The sequence below is a fragment of the Eutrema salsugineum genome, unplaced genomic scaffold, assembly GCF_000478725.1.
Source record: "Eutrema salsugineum unplaced genomic scaffold, Eutsalg1_0 scaffold_20, whole genome shotgun sequence".
NCBI classification, from domain to species: Eukaryota; Viridiplantae; Streptophyta; class Magnoliopsida; order Brassicales; family Brassicaceae; genus Eutrema; species Eutrema salsugineum.
The window spans coordinates 1432854-1451344 of record NW_006256828.1 but is presented as its reverse complement, the minus strand read 5'-3'; the positions used below and the strand labels follow the sequence as shown (position 1 = coordinate 1451344).

The 18491-nt window shown below is 34.5% G+C and overlaps 3 protein-coding genes across 3 annotated transcripts; 2 read left to right on the top strand and 1 right to left on the bottom strand.

Annotated features, from left to right (window-relative positions):
* Positions 1–312: 312 nt before the first annotated feature.
* LOC18016042 (senescence-specific cysteine protease SAG12) lies at positions 313–2750 on the bottom strand. The gene is made up of 3 exons (XM_006398211.2): positions 2261–2750; positions 1325–1585; positions 313–818 (listed from the first exon to the last, which is right to left on the bottom strand). Exons 1-3 carry the CDS (start codon positions 2715–2717, stop codon positions 493–495), a joined length of 1044 nt encoding a protein of 347 aa, XP_006398274.1. The 5' UTR covers positions 2718–2750; the 3' UTR covers positions 313–492.
* Positions 2751–5779: 3029 nt separating this feature from the next.
* Positions 5780–7242, top strand: LOC18016041 (pollen-specific protein-like At4g18596). Its single transcript, XM_006398210.2, has 2 exons — positions 5780–6089; positions 6696–7242. The coding sequence occupies exons 1-2, from the start codon at positions 5912–5914 to the stop codon at positions 7040–7042; spliced, it is 525 nt and encodes a 174-aa protein (XP_006398273.1). The 5' UTR covers positions 5780–5911; the 3' UTR covers positions 7043–7242.
* Positions 7243–15913: 8671 nt separating this feature from the next.
* LOC18016040 (protein LIGHT-DEPENDENT SHORT HYPOCOTYLS 9) lies at positions 15914–18119 on the top strand. The gene is made up of 2 exons (XM_006398209.2): positions 15914–16646; positions 18086–18119. Exon 1 carries the CDS (start codon positions 16057–16059, stop codon positions 16597–16599), a length of 543 nt encoding a protein of 180 aa, XP_006398272.1. The 5' UTR covers positions 15914–16056; the 3' UTR covers positions 16600–16646; positions 18086–18119.
* The last annotated feature ends 372 nt before the right edge of the window (positions 18120–18491 follow it).

Genomic DNA, 18491 nt, shown 5'->3' with positions numbered 1-18491 from the left:
TCATATAATATGCATAAAAAAGTAGGTTCATTTATGTATGATAAACATGGTCTATAGTATATTTTTGAATCGGATTTTATTGTTAAACAAAACTTGTGAACGGTGAACAAAAAAACGTTTTTCACTGCGAACAGAATAATCCCCTCCATCAATTTTCACATTATATATATTGCCTTAGGCATTTCATGCATTCTTGATATATCAGTTTTATTTGGTGCAACTCGATTGTGTACGTGTTAAAACTTATCCCTAGCTATGTATTATCGTCAAGATTTATTGATAATTTTGAATATTCGGACATACGTGGCTAAATTTGAAAGAAACAATTTGAACTTGTCAAATCTTTTGCATCACATAAGCTTACAATTTTACAAATTGCATACAACAAAGACTTATAAATATAACCACAAACTATTCAATCATCACTTTTAGACATAGAACCCACACATACATATACACATTTAAATGCTGAACCGGGTAATAAACCCTTTTTCATATAGTTGGGTAAGAAGCTTTCATGGCAAGACCACATAGTCCTTTTTTATCCTTCACATCTTTTTTAATCCTCATGTAACCACTTTCTCCCCATTTTGTCCCCCAAGAATTCTTGATGATCCAATACTTTGATCCGTTGCTAGATTGGCCGTATCCAACCGCAGTCACCGCATGATCAAGATACGTCGTGCACTCTCCGGTGAACACACCGGAGCCATAGAATTGAAAATCAAAACCACCTCCTTCAATTCCAATGCTAACAGGTTGGTGTGCCACTGCCTTCATTAGGGCTTTCTCGTCGTTAACCGGGACATCCTCATAACCTTTTATGTGTGTACAAGAAAATTCAAATTCAACACATGAATAATCTATTTTAGGAGTAGAAATGCACATTTGCTTATATGGTTTGTTTTGGTTTGGGACTTTGGGTTGGTTTGGTTTTGTCGCTTTATGATCGAATACAAATAAATTGGTTTGATGTGGCTATTTTGGTATACTCAGTTGTGAAAATTATGATCGAGTTTTTTTCTCAAAAAAAAAAAAAAATCGGTTTGGTTGCAAAATTTGTTATGTTCGGTTAGGTTGTGGATTAACCATGATTTTATACAAAAATTTGTTTGGTTCGATTCCACTAAGCTCGGTTCGTTTTTATTTCAGTTCAGATATAAAAAGTAATGAATTTATCAGATTATTTACAAAAAAAACTTTATTTGGTTTCGGTATAATTTTTTTTGGTTTGGATTGAATATTTCGGTTTATTATATACCATCGATATATTCCTATGCATTTCCACTTTTTTTATGTCTTTTTCAGGGAATTAAAGTGAAACCTGTGATAGAAGTTGCTGTCGGTTTAGTGTTCTTGATCTTGCAAGTAGCGTCTTTGCCTTTGTAAGGATAATTTGACTCAGTGGTTAAACCGCCAGTCGCCATTATGTGCTCAAACGCAGTATCCATTAAGCCACCGCTGCAGCCAAAATCGTTTGTGTCGCAGTCAACAAGCTGTTGTTCGGACAAGGAGATAAGCTTTCCTTTCTTTATCTTTGTTGCTCCTTCAATAGCCGCAACCGCTGAAAACGCCCAACAACATCCTACACAAACACTCACAATTATCAATAATTATATCTTCATGTATATGCCTATCTCAATAAATAAAAGCATAGCAAAATTATTATATGAAGAAAATTTGAGCATTCGATTTGGTTGGGATTATATTGTAATAAACAACTTTTTTCTATGACCAAAAACATGAATGTTGTATATAATAAAAAAAAAACATGAATTTTCAATCAATACTGCTTTATTCAGTTCGGTTTAATTGTACTTAATTTGTTTTTTTAGTTTGTTTAGTGTAAAAACTAAAGAGTCAGTTAACCAAAAAAACATACTAAATTAAAGAGTCCAAATCGTTGGCTAAGAAACTAATTTGACTTCAATTAAAAAATACCGGTTCGGTTTAGTTTAACTAAACTTGGTTTTTGTTCAGCTTGTTTAGTGTAAAAATAAGAGATCAAATCAGTTAGGTTCAAAGAACCAACTTCTGTTCGGTTTCGAATTGAAAAAAAAAAAAATTCAGTTCAACTCGGTTCGGTTAGTTATACTAAATTTGTTTTTTCTTTCAGTTTTATTCAGTATGAAAATTAGATCAAATCGTTTGGATTAATGAAACCAACTTCTTCTCAGTATCGATTTAAACATTTCGGTTCGGTTCAGCTCAGCTCGGTTTAGTTTATGTATACTCATGAGTAAGGATTTTGAATTATTACCGCAAGTGCCTTGATTCTTGATAGGAGTCACAGCTCCTTTCTTTCTCCAATCAACAGAAACCGGCAAGGCACCGGAAGAAACGTTTTGGTACCTAAACGACGACGTTTTTGTTCCACTTTGGCTAGACAACACCGAGCCTCCTTTGTAACCAGTGTACATAGAACGGAATTCGTCGTTGGTTAGATCAGCAAACTGATTCACCGCTAGTTTAAACGTTCTTCCCGCAGGAACGTTGTTTAAGCGTTCAATGCGTTCCACGTTGCGTTTGAACACGACGTAGCGATTGTTTTTCTCTTTCATATCTGCGTAAACACGTCCGTGTTTAGCCATCCACTCGTCGTGCCTCTTTTGCATGATGAGTTCATTGTCGTCGAGAGGACGAGAAAGAGTGATTGATAAACAGAATGATGAAATGAGAGAGACTATGAGAAAGATTTGGATTTGTTTAGAAGCCATTATTTAGAAAAGTAGAAAGATTTTGATACTAATTTGATTACTCTAAAAGGGTCTTGAAGTGGGGTTTTATAGTGAAAAAAGTTTGATGTTATTGGTAATGTTCCCATGAAGAGTATTTTTAGTTTACAAGTAACGATCTTAATTATACATTCAGATACATAACTAAATGATCGATCATAGTTTTGGAGTTTTTCTTGTTTAAGTATTATTTGATATATTAAAGCGAAATACAATTTTGTTCACTTCATTTTGGCAGGATTTTCGTTGCAGATGCGGTTAAGTTTTGTACACAAATCTATTTGGTAATTATAAAGTTCGAACCTATTAAGGCTTTAATATTGACTGGTGTTTAGCACAACTGATGATCAATCGATGGTTATGATAAACAACTCTACGAAAAAAGACTCCACGACGTAACTTTCTGTTGTAACACACACTGTTCTACAACTTCTACATGCATCACATCTATGGCAGAAAGCTTAGTATTCATTAAGTTGCATAAAATGCATTTTCTTAAGCATTTTAAAATAAGATATGAAAAAAAATATATAAATAATTTGGATAAACAAGTAAATTTTACATAGTTATAGACCTTCTGTACTATCGATCTCAGTTTTGCTAACGGCTTTGTTTTTTCAATATACAAGACGTGTAATAGTATTAGATTTTCAAATGTAACCTTAGTTTTTATTTAATTTTACACCGCAACTCGCATACTTATCCGGTTCGGATTACTAACAAACCGGTGTAGGAAAAAACCGTAAAACCATATTGAAAACCGGCTAAAATCGGTGATATTAACATATATATGCATGTATTCAAACCAAAATTATTATATAAATCTGATTAAACCAGTTGAATCGGCCGGGTTAACCCGTGACCAATATGTCTTTTTCGTTCATTATCCGGTCCAGATTTAAAAACATTGCTTTAATGCATCAAAATCACTAATCTCATCAAAACCTGGAATCTTCTTTTGTCTTTTAATTAATTAATTATTTTGAATTCAAAGATTCCGTTCATTCACAAGAGAACCATTCGTGCAAGTTAAAAGAAGGCAAAGAAAGAAAAAACGATTCGACAAAATTAACTAATCCGATTAAATCATCGAATCATAGTCACTCACAACAAGTGAACTTCATTACGCAAAGCATTCTTTTGTAGATAAATCTAAATGCTTTACTAAAAATTTCCTGTTCAATGATGTTTCCCACCAATTTCATCTATTCGAATTTCTATGGAGTTTTCTATTTTGTGCTGAAAATACATTATAATTGCTTAGAAGCTATACTTAGGGATAATAGGAGAAAAATGAATAATCATTGGAGTATAATAAGGATGCGTACGGAATTGTATTTTGGACATAATTCCAAATCATTTTTTCTGTTAAAATTTGAATCCAAATCATATTTGGCTGAAGTGAGAACAACGTCTAAACGACTAAATTCACTTTTACAAATAGATACATATTTTTAAATATAATGATTAGAAAACTATTTTACTATAGTGATATATGTTTTATAACGCAAAGTAACTATCATTATATTTCTGAATACATATATAAACGATATCATATTATATATACATATAAATTCTCTCCATCTAGATGGCCATCATCATCAGCTTGAAAAAAAAGGTTAATATTAATTTTACATGAATAAAAGAAATGTAATTAAATTAGTGTTCTCAAAACAGAATTTAATTGTTTTGATGTCATGAAGTGTATCAAATTTTCAACTAATACTACGGATTAATCCGTGCGGTAGTGCATTTTCAGTTAAGTAAAATAATTATATAAAAACAGTTATTTTGTAAAAACAGTTATTGTTATAAACTTTACGATAATATACTGCATATTTTTTGGGCTGAATTTTAAAAAATGAGTTGGGCCATATGAAGTTTTTTTTATTTTTTTTGGGAATATTATTATATTATATAATTTTATTCTTATATATGCATTCTTTCGTAAATTAGAATTTATTTTTTCATATTCACATCATTACACTGTCTCGTAAATTTTTTTTCTCATATATGCATTCTCTTGTAAATCTCGTAGATTATCCCGTACAATTGTCTATAATTTAGTCTTTTTTCGAAACGTTATTATATTGTATGATTCTTTTTTTCATTTATGCATCTCTTGTAGTCTAGATTTTTTTTTTTCATATTCACATAATGATAATTACATTGTCTCGTATATTTTTTATCATTATTATCTTGTATATTAAAACTACTTGGGCTCTAGGCTCTGCATACTCAAATAATAATAGAGATATGAATCTGACTAACTCAGTAGAAAAGTTTGAACAACATGCCAGCAAAAATAATAATAAATAAAATTATTGAAAATAATCAATTTTTTTAATTGTTTAGAAGAATTTAAAAATCAAATTGACTGGTGAACTATTGTTGATGGCCACTGTTAACGGCTGACTCTACTCATGGCAGAAGTAATATATGCCATGGAGTAGGATTAGAAACCAAAATAGAAACAAGGATAGACTTTTCTTTCTTGAAGTTTAGAGGTCTTCCACTTTTTGACCCCTAAAATTCATAATCTTATAAAAGGCCCCAAGTCATTTTATTGGCTAAGCTTCTACTCAAGACCGGCTGCCCCTGATTTGTTTAGAGAATGTAACTCACTCAAATTTCTGAATTTGGCGATAATAATTTTCTCTTCTTTCACCATCTATATTCTATATATTGTCATTTAACGAATCATCAGTGCTAAATTTCATAACTATGAAAACAAAACGGACATGGAATTCTATATAGTTCATTAAGCCCACAATACTTTACATTTTCTTACGTCCAGCGATTTGACCTTATATTAATAGCTAAAGTTTCTTCTGCCAAAGAGAGAGAAAAAAAGGGTGGTCAAAAAACAAATTTAGAAACGAATGCTATAATTAAGCTTCAATAAACTAAACATTCTTATATTCAAGACCTATCAAAACTAATTTTGAATTAACAAATCAACGATTACCTTTTAGTTACAATCTAAAAATAACAGTCGGGTTTCTAATATAAAATCAAACTCGGTGCTCCACGAGAATAGTTGTCCTCTTCTCAAACATATCTCAACTTATTGTTTGAGACTACACGATTATAAAGAGAGATATCAAAAAGAAGAGAAGACCACAAAACAAAAACAAAACAAAAAAAACAAAAAAATTATCAAATCTCTAACAATAATGGTGTCCAAAGCCATCTTCTTATCTTTCTTCGTCGTCGCTGCCGTGTGTTTGTCCTCTCTCGCCGGTTTTGCCGCCGCAGATGCTGACGACTTCGACCGTTTCCAGATTCAGGGATCAGTTTATTGTGACACTTGCCGTGTCCAATTCGTTACCCGTCTCAGCAAATTCCTCGAAGGTATTTCAATTATAATCAAATATAAGTAGCGCATGCCCTAAACTGGAGCTTCTTAAAAATAAGTTTTTAACTCATCAAATATACTTACATTTGAAAAAATAATGCTCGCATTACAAAATAGTTTGAGAGAGCCATGTGCATGCATATTTTAGAAATGCATGCAACACCGTACAATAACCAGTGTTTTTTTTAGAAAAACAAAAATCGTGCAATATTTATATATGTATACAATTTACCAATATACAATTTACACAATTTAATATTCTTTAGGCTTAGATCAACCAATAAATTAGTTAATTATTCTTTAGACTTTAATTAGTGATAATCCCTACTATTAGTTAGTCCTTCACAAAATCGACGAAGATCGAAACAGATAAAAGTTTTAGAGTGTAGTAACATATATATATATATATATATAAACTTAGACTACAATTTTTTTTATATATCTCGTAATTTTTTTTATATATCTCGTAAATTCAACCATTGATTCAGCCATTAACATTTTCAAATCACCAAATCATTCCTATTTCGAAGCCTTAGCCGGACTATTGTATATTTCTTTGAATTCTATTTTTAACACATTTTTGTTTTGTGTATTTTCTTAAGGTGCGAAAGTAAAGTTGGAATGCAGGAGCAGAACAAACGGAACCCTAACGTTGACCAAAGAAGCCGTTACCGACAAATCAGGAAGCTACAAGATGGAAGTAACCGGTGACCACGAAGAAGAAGTTTGCGAGCTCGTGTTGGTCCAATCACCAGACAGTGGTTGCAGTAACGTCAGCAAAGAGGCTTACCTTCGTAACGCCGCTAAGATCAGCTTAACGGCGAACGACGGAATTGTCTCTCACGAGACACGTATCGTTAACCCTCTCGGTTTCATGGTTAAGACCCCGTTAGCTGACTGTGCCGCTGCTTTCAAGGAGCTCGGTATTGTCCCTGACGTCACCTTCTAAGCGAAGAAAGAAAATATATATTATGACGTGAGAGATTTTATTTTCTATTTGCTTCATCTTGAAGGGTTTTTCGTCAATTATTATTATGAATCATGTGAAATTTTCGCCTTTTTTTGTTTAATTTGAACTCTGAGGCATACTTTGATGTTCCATAGTGAAAAAGATGTAATTTGGTTATACAATGCTGAGGAAATTATCTATTATTACTACAAGTCTACAAATCATTATGCTATATATACGTGTAATAGTCGATCTGAAAACCTAATTAAATAATGATAGACAAATAATAATCTATAATCTAGGACAGAGAGAGAAAAAAAAACTATTTGATTCCTATTTGATTCCTATTTGATCACCAATTCACCATAAATGAATGGCTTTAGAAACGATTCAACGAATAACTATCTCCACAGTACACGGATACGACAAATGGTTATAAAATTACTATAATTTTTTGTCAAAGATATAATTACTACACTTACCATATAATATAACACAGAATTACAACGGATACAACACAATAGAACTGTCCATAAAATTTTGCATCCATAACGTTATATTCAAGAAACCTAAAACCGAACACTATATGCTCTATAAAAACAATGAAATTTTGGTAAACCTCTTTATACTTTCCCTGGTAATTGGTTTGTTTTCCAAAACCTCTTTATACTTTCCCTGGTAATTGGTTTTTCCTACGTCCTAATAATTTCCGAAACCTAAAAATGGGCCTATTCTGGGCTTACAAACCTCGTTTCTGGTTTTGGGTTACCAGTTTCTTACAAGAAAAGCTCCAAAGATTTGCATTTTGGTAAGTATCACTAATAGAACTATTGTTCACAAATAAAATCATTTTGATTTGTTTTTGTTTTACAAAAAGTGTTATTTTATTTTCAATATAATTTATTAAATAAAAATGTAATGTCAACTTTGTCGTTTTAGTGTATTAATTAAAAGAGAGAAAATGTGTATTAACTAATAAGGAATAATGTAAAATTTTAACAATTTTTTTTATATATGTGAAATTTGTCAAATATGAAAGAAAGGGAGTAACAATTTTACTGTTTCCAACAATGTCTATTCTTAGGAACTCGACTGTTGATCCGCTCGTACCAAATTCAAAGCAATCTTACTTTATTCTGTAGTGATTTCTCACTTTGATTACTTGACTTGATCGAGTTATTAGAGATCTAATCGTCTAGTGCTCTGTTTCGTGTTTCAGGTTTGTGCAGAAGATAAAAGAAAGAGAGACGAAATTTACAAGTTCCCAAGGCCTAAATACCGGCCAAGGTACGTCTTGGAGAGCTAAACGCCAGCTCTCAAAGCTTTCACTATGTATGTTCCGAGTACAAGAAACCAGGAGAAAAGATACTATTGAGATTACAAGCCTTGAGCGAGATCAGCTATGGAGAAGATAAGCTTTCTCTCTCTACTCTCTCTCTAGTTCTAATTCTATCTCCTGCTTGTTACTCACACACCCGTCACACACCTGAGTAACGCCGTTATTCCTTTTTGTATCAGGTCCTCACTCTTGGCCGTTTCTGTAACAAACCTTATCACCAGCTTCCAGCAGCTTTGACCTGTTGACCAACAAAAGAACGACTTACTCGGTGACCAAGAACCGGGCTTTTACTTAACTCAGTATCCCGTTGGGCCTATATCCAGTTCACCAGCCCAACAAGTAAGCTTAAGCCCTATAGTCTGAAACGCATCGTTTCTTCACATTCTCCACCTCGATACGATTCAGACCACCAAAGTAGATCTTGACCGACCCACTTCACTCTTCCTCCGACACTCTTCTCTGTCGGAGATCTAACTCGATTTCGAGCTAGATTCAGTCTCTGAGTACTCTCAGATGACTTCTTCCATCTTCAAACTTCGCAACTGGTACCGGCTTCGTCAGAATAACCGCCGGATTTATCTTTGTGTCAATCTTTGACACCACCAAATCACCATCATCAATCACGTCCCTGATAAAGTAGTAGCGAGTTTGGATGTGCTTTGTTCTCTCGTGGAAGACGGCATTCTTTGCTAAGCAAATCGCGCTCTGTGAGTCACAGAAGATTTCAGCCATCTTCTGAGGAAAACCCAACTCACTGGTAAGTCTCTTTAACCATAGCGACTCCTTTGTAGCTTCAGCTAAAGCCATGAATTCAGCTTCCGTTGTTGATAATGCTACAATTTGTTATAGGCCTGAGCGCCAGCTCACGGTATCCCTCCGACCTGAAATGCATACCCAGTAACAGATCTTCGACGATCCAGGTCAGTAGCATAATCACTGTCGCAGTAACCTCTGATGTCAAACTCTTTTGACTTAGTAAAAGTTAGTCTGTAGTTTGAAATACCTTTCAAGTAGCGTAGAATCCATTTAACCGCGTTCCAGTGCTCTTTGTTAGGTGCACTCATGAACCTACTGACCACTCCCACAGCGTGAGCAATATCCGGACGAGAACCAACCATGGCGTACATCAGACTACCAACGGCACTCGAATAAGGTACCTTCTTCATCTGCATCTCAGCTTCTGCTCTATCTTGTGTGCTAGTGCAAGATAACTTGAAATGACATCCCAAAGGAGTTTGGACTGTCTTTAAGTCACTAACACTAAAACACTTTAAAATCTTCTCAATATAAGCTTCCTGAGACAAGTATAACACGCCTTTGGCTCTGTCTCTAATAATATCCATGCCTAGGATCCTTCTTGCTGGTCCTAGGTCCTTCATCTCAAACTCACAGCTCAACATATCTTTAATCTTTTGAACTTCCTGCAAACTCTTAGCCACAACTAACATATCATCCACGTAAAGCAACAAATATACGAACTCATCATTACCATAACTCTTGAAATACACACAAGCATCCAACTGACTTCTAGAAAACTTATGTGCTTTCATGAATCTATCAAACCTCAAGTTCCATTGACGTGGAGACTGTTTAAGACCATACAGGGATCTCTGTAGTAGACAAACCTTGTTTCCTTTTGAATATCCTTCTGGTTGTTCCATGAGAATCCTCTCATCAAGATTACCATGTAGAAAAGCTGTTTTCACGTCAAGCTGTTCTAACTCTAGATCCAAATTAACCACCATAGACAAAACCACTCTTATAGTAGTATGTTTAACCACTGGTGAAAACACTTCGTTGTAATCAATACCTTCAACCTGAGAAAATCCCTTTGCAACCAGTCTTGCCTTGAACCTTGGCTCCTCCAACCCTGGAATCCCAGGCTTAAGTTTAAACACCCACTTACAGCCAATATTCCTCTGTCCCAAAGGTCTATCAATAAGCTTCCAAGTATGGTTCTTATGTAAAGAATCCAATTCCTCATCAGTTGCCCCCAGCCACTTATCTTTGTCACTACTTCTCATAGCTTCTTGAAACGATTTCGGTTCTTCAATCTCCATCATTTCTGCTACACTTAAGGCATAGGCAGCTACATCTCCATCGTCAAACCTACTTGGGGGTTTAATATTAACCCTTCTTACTCTGTCCCAAGCAAGAAGATAGTCATCAAGACCAGATGACATATCTTCGGATTCAGAGTCTTCCTCTAATTCATCCCTGACTTCTGACTCTAATATAACTCCACCTTCACCTGAAGTTCCTTCTTGAGTCTCAACCCTTTCTTTGCTTTCAGTTGTCTCGAAAATAAACTTTTCTTTTCCAGCCTGTTTACTTTCTTGACCAGCAATAACATTCTTCTTCTTAATGTCCTTGAAAAGCGTGTTTTCCCAGAAAATAACATCACGACTAATGACACATTTCCTGTCTTCATAACTCCAAATTCTATAGCCTTTGATTCCCTGAGGATATCCCATGAAGACACCCTTTTTTGCCCTTGGCTTCAGTTTACCCTGATCAACATGATAGTAAACAAGACACTCAAACCTCCTCATATGAGAATAACTTGGTTTCATACCGGTCCACACCTGTTCTGGAATTTCCAAACCCAGAGGTACAGACGGAGACCTGTTGATCATATAAACCACCGTGGATGCAGCTTCTGCCCAAAATGTTTCACCCAAACCAGTCTCACTTAAAAGACTTCTGACTTTCTCTAGGATCGTTCTATTTAACCTTTCTGCAACTCCATTCTGTTGTGGGGTATATGAACAAGTCTTATGCCTCAGAATCCCATGGGCCTTGCAATGATCATCAAATGCCTTGTTACAGTATTCTAACCCATTATCGGTCCTTAAGGCTTTAAGTTTCTTGCCACTTTGATTTTCAACAAACACCTTCCACTCCACAAACTTCCCGAATGCTTCATCTTTTGTCATGAGGAAATAGAGCCAAACCTTTCTCGAGAAATCATCCACGAAAGAAATATAATACTGGCATTTGGATAGACTCGGTGTAACATTTGGAGAGCCCCACAGGTCTGAGTGAACATATTCCAATTTGTATTTTTGAAATATGTTTACCCTTTTGATAAGACAACTTATGAGACTTACCAAGAACACAATACTCACATTGTTTTAAATCACCAACATCTTCTGATTTTAAAAGCTCTTTCTTGATCAAAACTTGTAAGCCTCTTGCACTCATATGTCCCATTCTACTATGCCATAGCATCGTCTTATCATCAGACTTGATTGCTGCATTAACCTGCTCATTTACTGGTTTTCCATCAAGAATATAGAGAGTATCCCGATAATTTCCAGCAATGACTTCTTTTTCTTTATAGAACACTTGTAACCTAAAGTTCTTAGACTGAAACCAACAGCCTTGTGATTCAAGTTGTCCTAGTGAGATCAAATTCCTCTTTGCAGTTGCTGAAAACCTCACTTTTGTTAATACAACCACTGTGTTGTTGTAGTTAACTATTTTCATACTTCCCATAGCCGTGACAACACAGTAAGTATCATTTCCCATAAGGATATTACCACCGTCAATTTCTTCAACATCAAACAACAGATCCTTTCTATATGTGAGATGATACGAGCAGCCGGAGTCAAGTACCCACCCATCCCTGGTGTGGACTTCTGAAGCAGTCAACACTATTGGTTCATCTCCAAGGGCTTGCCCAACATTCGCTTGAGAATTACTCGTTTGACCCTTCTTTGGACAATCCTTTTTGAAATGACCTTCAGCTCCACAAATCCAACAAGCCTTCTTGTTCTTAACTTTAGCTTTGCCTTTGTCTTGCTGTTTACCCTTATCATTATTCTTCTTGTCAGCCTGCGGTTTTGACTGAAGATATAAGCCTTCATTACTTGTTTTTGACAGGTAATTGCCTTTCTGCTTCAGTTCAGTCTCCAGGGAATAGGCACCTGCTGTGACTTCCTTGAGAGTTATTGTTTGTTGTCCACCTCTGTATTTAAGAGTATGAACCAGTTGAGCAAACTGTGAAGGCAAACCGTTTAGAAGTATTACGGCCTGATCTTCATCACTCAACTCGACATCTAGACTAGCCAGATCTGAGACCAATTTGTTAAAGGTATCAAGATTCTTGTCTAGATTCTTTCCCTCCTCCATTCTGAAGCTATAGAATCTCTGTTTTAGGTAGAATCTATTAGGTAGAGACTTATCTTGGTACTGTGATTCCAATGAGTCCCACATAGCCTGAGCTGTTTTGTGCTTTAAACCAACCTTTCTTAATACCATATCCGATAAGCTCATGCTTAACAGATTTCTTACCCTTCGATCCTTTTCCACTGCTTTAGGATCAGCTTTCTTGGCATCTTCATCTATATCCTTTGGATCTGGTAATGTCGATGATGACGAGTCTTCGTCAGTCTTCAACACTGAGTCAAGGCCAAGAATCTCCAGCTGAGCGAGCATTCTATGCTTCCAGATCGAGAAATCTCCATCTCCGTCAAATTTCTCAACCTCCCATTTACCATGTGTCGGCTCAACCATTTTGCTTGAACCGATCCGATCTTAAATCGCAAGCAAAAACCAACGCCGAGCAGATCAACCACAAAAGAAAACCAGATAACCACACGAACTAGGAGATGACTATATCACCACAGATCCAGACTCGGAAACCAGGTAAAAGATTCTTTACCTGCCGAGCATTACTTGATCTGAGAAAACAAAGAACTAGATCACCTTCAGGTAATCAATAAACCGCGAGAAAAACACGTCCCTTTGATGCACCAACCTTGTGCTCTGATACCACTTGTAGTGATTTCTCACTTTGATTACTTGACTTGATCGAGTTATTAGAGATCTAATCGTCTAGTGCTCTGTTTCGTGTTTCAGGTTTGTGCAGAAGATAAAAGAAAAAGAGACGAGATTTACAAGTTCCCAAGGCCTAAATACCGGCCAAGGTTCGTCTTGGAGAGCTAAACGCCATCTCTCAAAACTTTCACTATGTATGTTCCGAGTACAAGAAACCAGGAGAAAAGATACTATCGAGATTACAAGCCTTGAGCGAGATCAGCTATGGAGAAGATAAGCTTTCTCTCTCTACTCTCTCTCTAGTTCTAATTCTATCTCCTGCTTGTTACTCACACACCCGTCACACACCTGAGTAACGCCGTTATTCCTTTTTGTATCAGGTCCTCACTCTTGGCCATTTCTGTAACAAACCTTATCACCAGCTTCCGGCAGCTTTGACTTGTTGACCAACAAAAAAACGACTTACTCAGTAACTAAAAACCGGACTTTTACTGAACTCAGTATCTCGTTGGGCTTATATCCAGTTCACCAGCCCAACAAGTAAGCTTAAGCCCTATAGTCTGAAACGCATCGTTTCTTCACATATTCGATCGAAAACCTTTTAACAAAATATTGGCGACGATCAACAAAACAAAAGAATACTCCACCTATGTAAATTTCGAATTTCTTTTTTAAATACACATATGTATAAACTATAAACCCAGGTGAAACATATGGACCCATGTCCCACGTGATTGGCCCATTTTTATCTTTTGAAATTTTTGGGATATAGTGGATGATTGTATTGATTCTGCAGACTAAAGTATATACAAAATAAATAGATATTGTCCTTCAAGATCTTCTCTTACATATCTTGTCCTTAAAAAAAGCTTTGACGGTTCTTGTCATCGGATTCTGATTTTCCGATCACCGGAATCAGACATGTCACCGTCGGCTAACTTTTTCCCGACAAAGGTGTACATACCTCCATGTTTTTAGCATATACGACGTGGTCCGAATATTTACTGTCTTTTTAATTATTATGTCCTTGTCTAACTGTTACCCTTATATATTATCTATCATCTTTCCAAATACAATTGATTTCATGCTTTTTTAGACTTTTCTGTTTCCTTCATTTTTCAAAGGACATGTTCATAACATCATATATTCATATGCATACCAAGGTTATAAACTTATTCAGAAACATATAGTCGTGATAAATCAAATCAATCTAATTTTTCATACCTGAACTGCGTAATTGATGTGAACACTAAACTTGAAGATAATTAATTTAGTTAATGATGATTTTTTTGATAAATACTGAAATTGAACTCATATTGAACCAGTTTTTTAATATAAAAAAATAAGAACAATTCAAATCAAACCAAACAGTAGCAGATTGATACATTTTAGATTCATTTTTAGTTTGATAACTAAATTTCTAAATTGGGAATGAAATAAATAAATAAATAAATAAATAAACTTAAAAGATTCAATTTTTTGAACTATATCAGACCGGTTTATTAACCCAATTATTTATATTGTAAGGGAAGAGACTCGATCATAGTAAATTATACATGTCACTAGACTAATAGTTATTTTTCAAATTCGTATATACTATTTACTCTTTTTGTTTTAAGATTTGTTGTTTTATTTCAAAAGATATTTTACAAATTTCTGCACAGATTCTAATATTATTTGATACTTTTGAGTTTTGATCCTTATTTATTTTTTCACGATTAACTGGATATTTTATTTATTGATAAATGATATTTTGTTTATAAAAATAACTCTTAATCTTTACATTTTTATTTAAAATTTCTTATACTTAAAACGGATGGAATAAATTCTAACACACTTTAGTCCACAGAAATACACTAGTTAAATTTTGGTTAGTGTGTAAATCAATAAGTTAATCGTGACAATGGATCCTTAGATCTCGGGCCTTTCTACACATATTTTATTCTTTTCGTTTCTTCCTTTTTCTGGTGCGGCCAATAATATACTCGCGTCATAGGTAAAATAGTGGAAGTGTGGAAATCATAAATTTGTGCGTCGTCCACTACTTTTAGTCTAATCATTCATTTTGACAAAAACAAATGTATGTTTTTTTATTAATTATTCTCCATAGGGAACCTAATTAAATTCTCTACGTAAAATGCGTCTATGCTTATTTTATAAGTAGCTTAGCATTACATATGTGAGACTGTAATAATGTTACATACATATCTATAAAGGGTGGAATTGTATTTGCTTATGTTGTTGATGTTACATTAATAACGATGACTATGAAGACGACAGTAGTTATTATAGGAATTGATTTAAATAGTAGGTATTTTGCAAAGTTACATTACATAGTAGGCTATTTTATTAACTCAACAGTAGCCACTAAAACCAGCAAGTTGATGAACCAATTAACAAGTCATCAGTTAACGTGACATTTAAACATACCAAAAAAAAACAAAAACCGAAGAACACACCATTACCAATTTACCATCCCGCTTTCTCTTATAATCTTCACTAAAATAAAAACAATATAAATGAAATTTTTTATTTATACTCTCGTTAAATAATCAAATGAGCATACTCACACAGATATAGATGTTGGTCCACCTAGGTGATTATGTCGGGTGTTGAAATTAAGCAATCAAAATAAAATAGACATTTTGATATATTCGCATGATATGATTGAAACCTTAGTAAATACTTTCTTTAATGTATCAATATATAAACTTATCTCCTCAGTCTCTTCTCTTTTTTTTTGCTAACAGCTACTCATATATTCTCTTCTACTTTTTCAAGATCATTCTTTCTCTCTTACTTCATTATAACTATCAACCCCAAAACAATCTCACTTGTTTTTTTTTTTTTTTCATTTTCTCATCACTCATCTTAAACCAATATTCCCCTAACCATGTCCTCTAGCAATAAACCGGATCAACCTTCTTCTTCCTCCAATTCCGGCCACCACAAGCAACACCCGCTTCCGCCGCAACTTAGCCGCTATGAATCGCAGAAACGCCGCGACTGGAACACATTTCTACAATACCTCAAAACCCTAAACCCACCAGAGAAAACATCTCAATTCGACCACACGCACGTGCTAAGCTTCCTCAACTACTTAGACCAGTTCGGCAAAACCAAAGTCCATCACCAAGCTTGTGCCTTCTTCGGACAGCCCGATCCACCATCTCCTTGCACGTGTCCTCTCAAACAAGCTTGGGGAAGCTTAGATGCTTTGATCGGACGGTTAAGAGCTGCTTACGAAGAACACGGTGGTGGATCATCCGATAATAACCCGTTTGGAAACGGGTCTATCCGGATTTATTTAAGGGAAGTGAGAGAGTCTCAAGCTAAGGCTCGTGGAATCCCGTATAGAAAGAAAAAGAAAAGGAAGAAAACTAAAAACGACGTCGTGGTTGTCAAGAAAGATTTTTTAAACTCTTCGGGGTCATAATCATTAGTCCACTTGATCACTGCCCAGTCTGCCCTTATATATTTAAGGTAAACCAATTTTTAAATATCTCCTTCACTCAATAATTAGAGTCCAATCTTTACTTCGACCCGCTAGGTAAAACCCTAACTGAGAAAGGTGAATTCTAGAAGAAAAAAGTCCCTAATATGAGAAATTATTTTGCTCTCTGATCCTATGATTTTTTCACAATGCTTCCATGGTGTTTGGTAAAATTACTATGTAATAGGAGTCTAGGATCGATTAAGAATTTAAGGTAATCTTATTGAACTAGTTTGTAATATAAACTCAATATAAATTCGGAGGCTGGCTTACTTGTTTATAAATCTTTATTATAACTTTAAGCTTAATCTCCACCCAAGACATTAAATTAAGTTAGTTCCTTCATGATGAGTGTATGGAGCTTAACTTTTACTTAATTAGATATAAAGCATAATTATCCGCACGTTCCTTAATTAGGCCATGCATTGTCTACTATAGAATATGGTTTAAATAGGTTTGGTAGTTATTGGTATAATCTTTGTAGCCTTATATACGGTCAATGGATATATGTTGTCATAGTTTAATGTTTTATGACGGCAATGTAAATTACGATAATTATTCTTGAAACAAAGGTATAAGTTTTTTCTGCTAATTTAGATAAACTTAAATTCGAGGATTATTCTTAAAATTAAATCTCAATAACATCTAAAGATGGATATTTATATATATATATATATATATATATATATATATAAATCAATCTACCCTGCATGGATTATTATATTTTACTTAGATCATCCGAGAGATGGACTAATTGTTGAAATTTTTTGTTAGACTTTTCAACAACCTATGATTATTTAGTCTTGGGTTGATAAAAGATAGATTCAGATTAAACCATTTCTCATACAGATTAAGCCATCAACCTATGATTAGTTAGGTCCAGACCAGTGGCGGAGGTAGAATAAGTTTTTAGGGGGGTCAATATTGATTTTTTTTAGATAGTGAAACATATGAAATTTAACCTTGTTCACATGGGTCAGTATAAACAATTGAAATCAGATAACCCACTAAATCTAATAAATAAATACATATTTTAAAAATTTTACAAGGGTCAACTGACCCCCTTCAATGTAAACTAGCTCCGCCACTGGTCCAGACTCGGCCCATGGCAAAGGCCAATTGACGCCACTGGTCCAGACCCGGCCTATGGCAAAGGCCAAATAGTCAATGGATTAGGGCTCAAATTTTTTTTAGCATAATTTTATTATTAAAATATTATTTTTTCTTTTAACTTTTAAGAAATAAGACACATTTTTAAAAAATAGACTATGGCTTTGAATGGGGTTGGACCGGCACTGGTTAGGTCATCTTTGTTTAGAGACTATATGTTTCACTAACTTCCTAAGTCAATTAATATGAGATTATTCGTTCATTTTTTAATAATTTTTTCTTATGTACATGTTCTTTGTTCTTTTTGTTTTTTGTGCAGATATATCAAGAGTGTATCAAGATGATTAAAAAAAGGAAAAGATGGACTCGATCAGTATTGAGAGATAGCCTACCATTTTTGGAACACAGTTTTTGAGCCATGATATTAATCATGCCCCGTTATACAGTTTTAATTTGAGTCTATATTTAAACTCTTTCTAAATGTATTGATAGTAGCCCGATATCTATGTAGTACGATCTTGAAGTCTATACCCATAACCAATATACATTAATAGATACACATGTTATATACATGTCAAGAGAATATACACTCGAAGTCTCAGAACCCGGAAAAAGAAAAAGCCAAACAAAAGGGAGAAAAGTAAGATTTTAACTATCGAAAGGAACAAGAAACTAAACAATTGTTCTCAGTTCTAATTTATCTGAAAAATGTTTAAATTTCACAA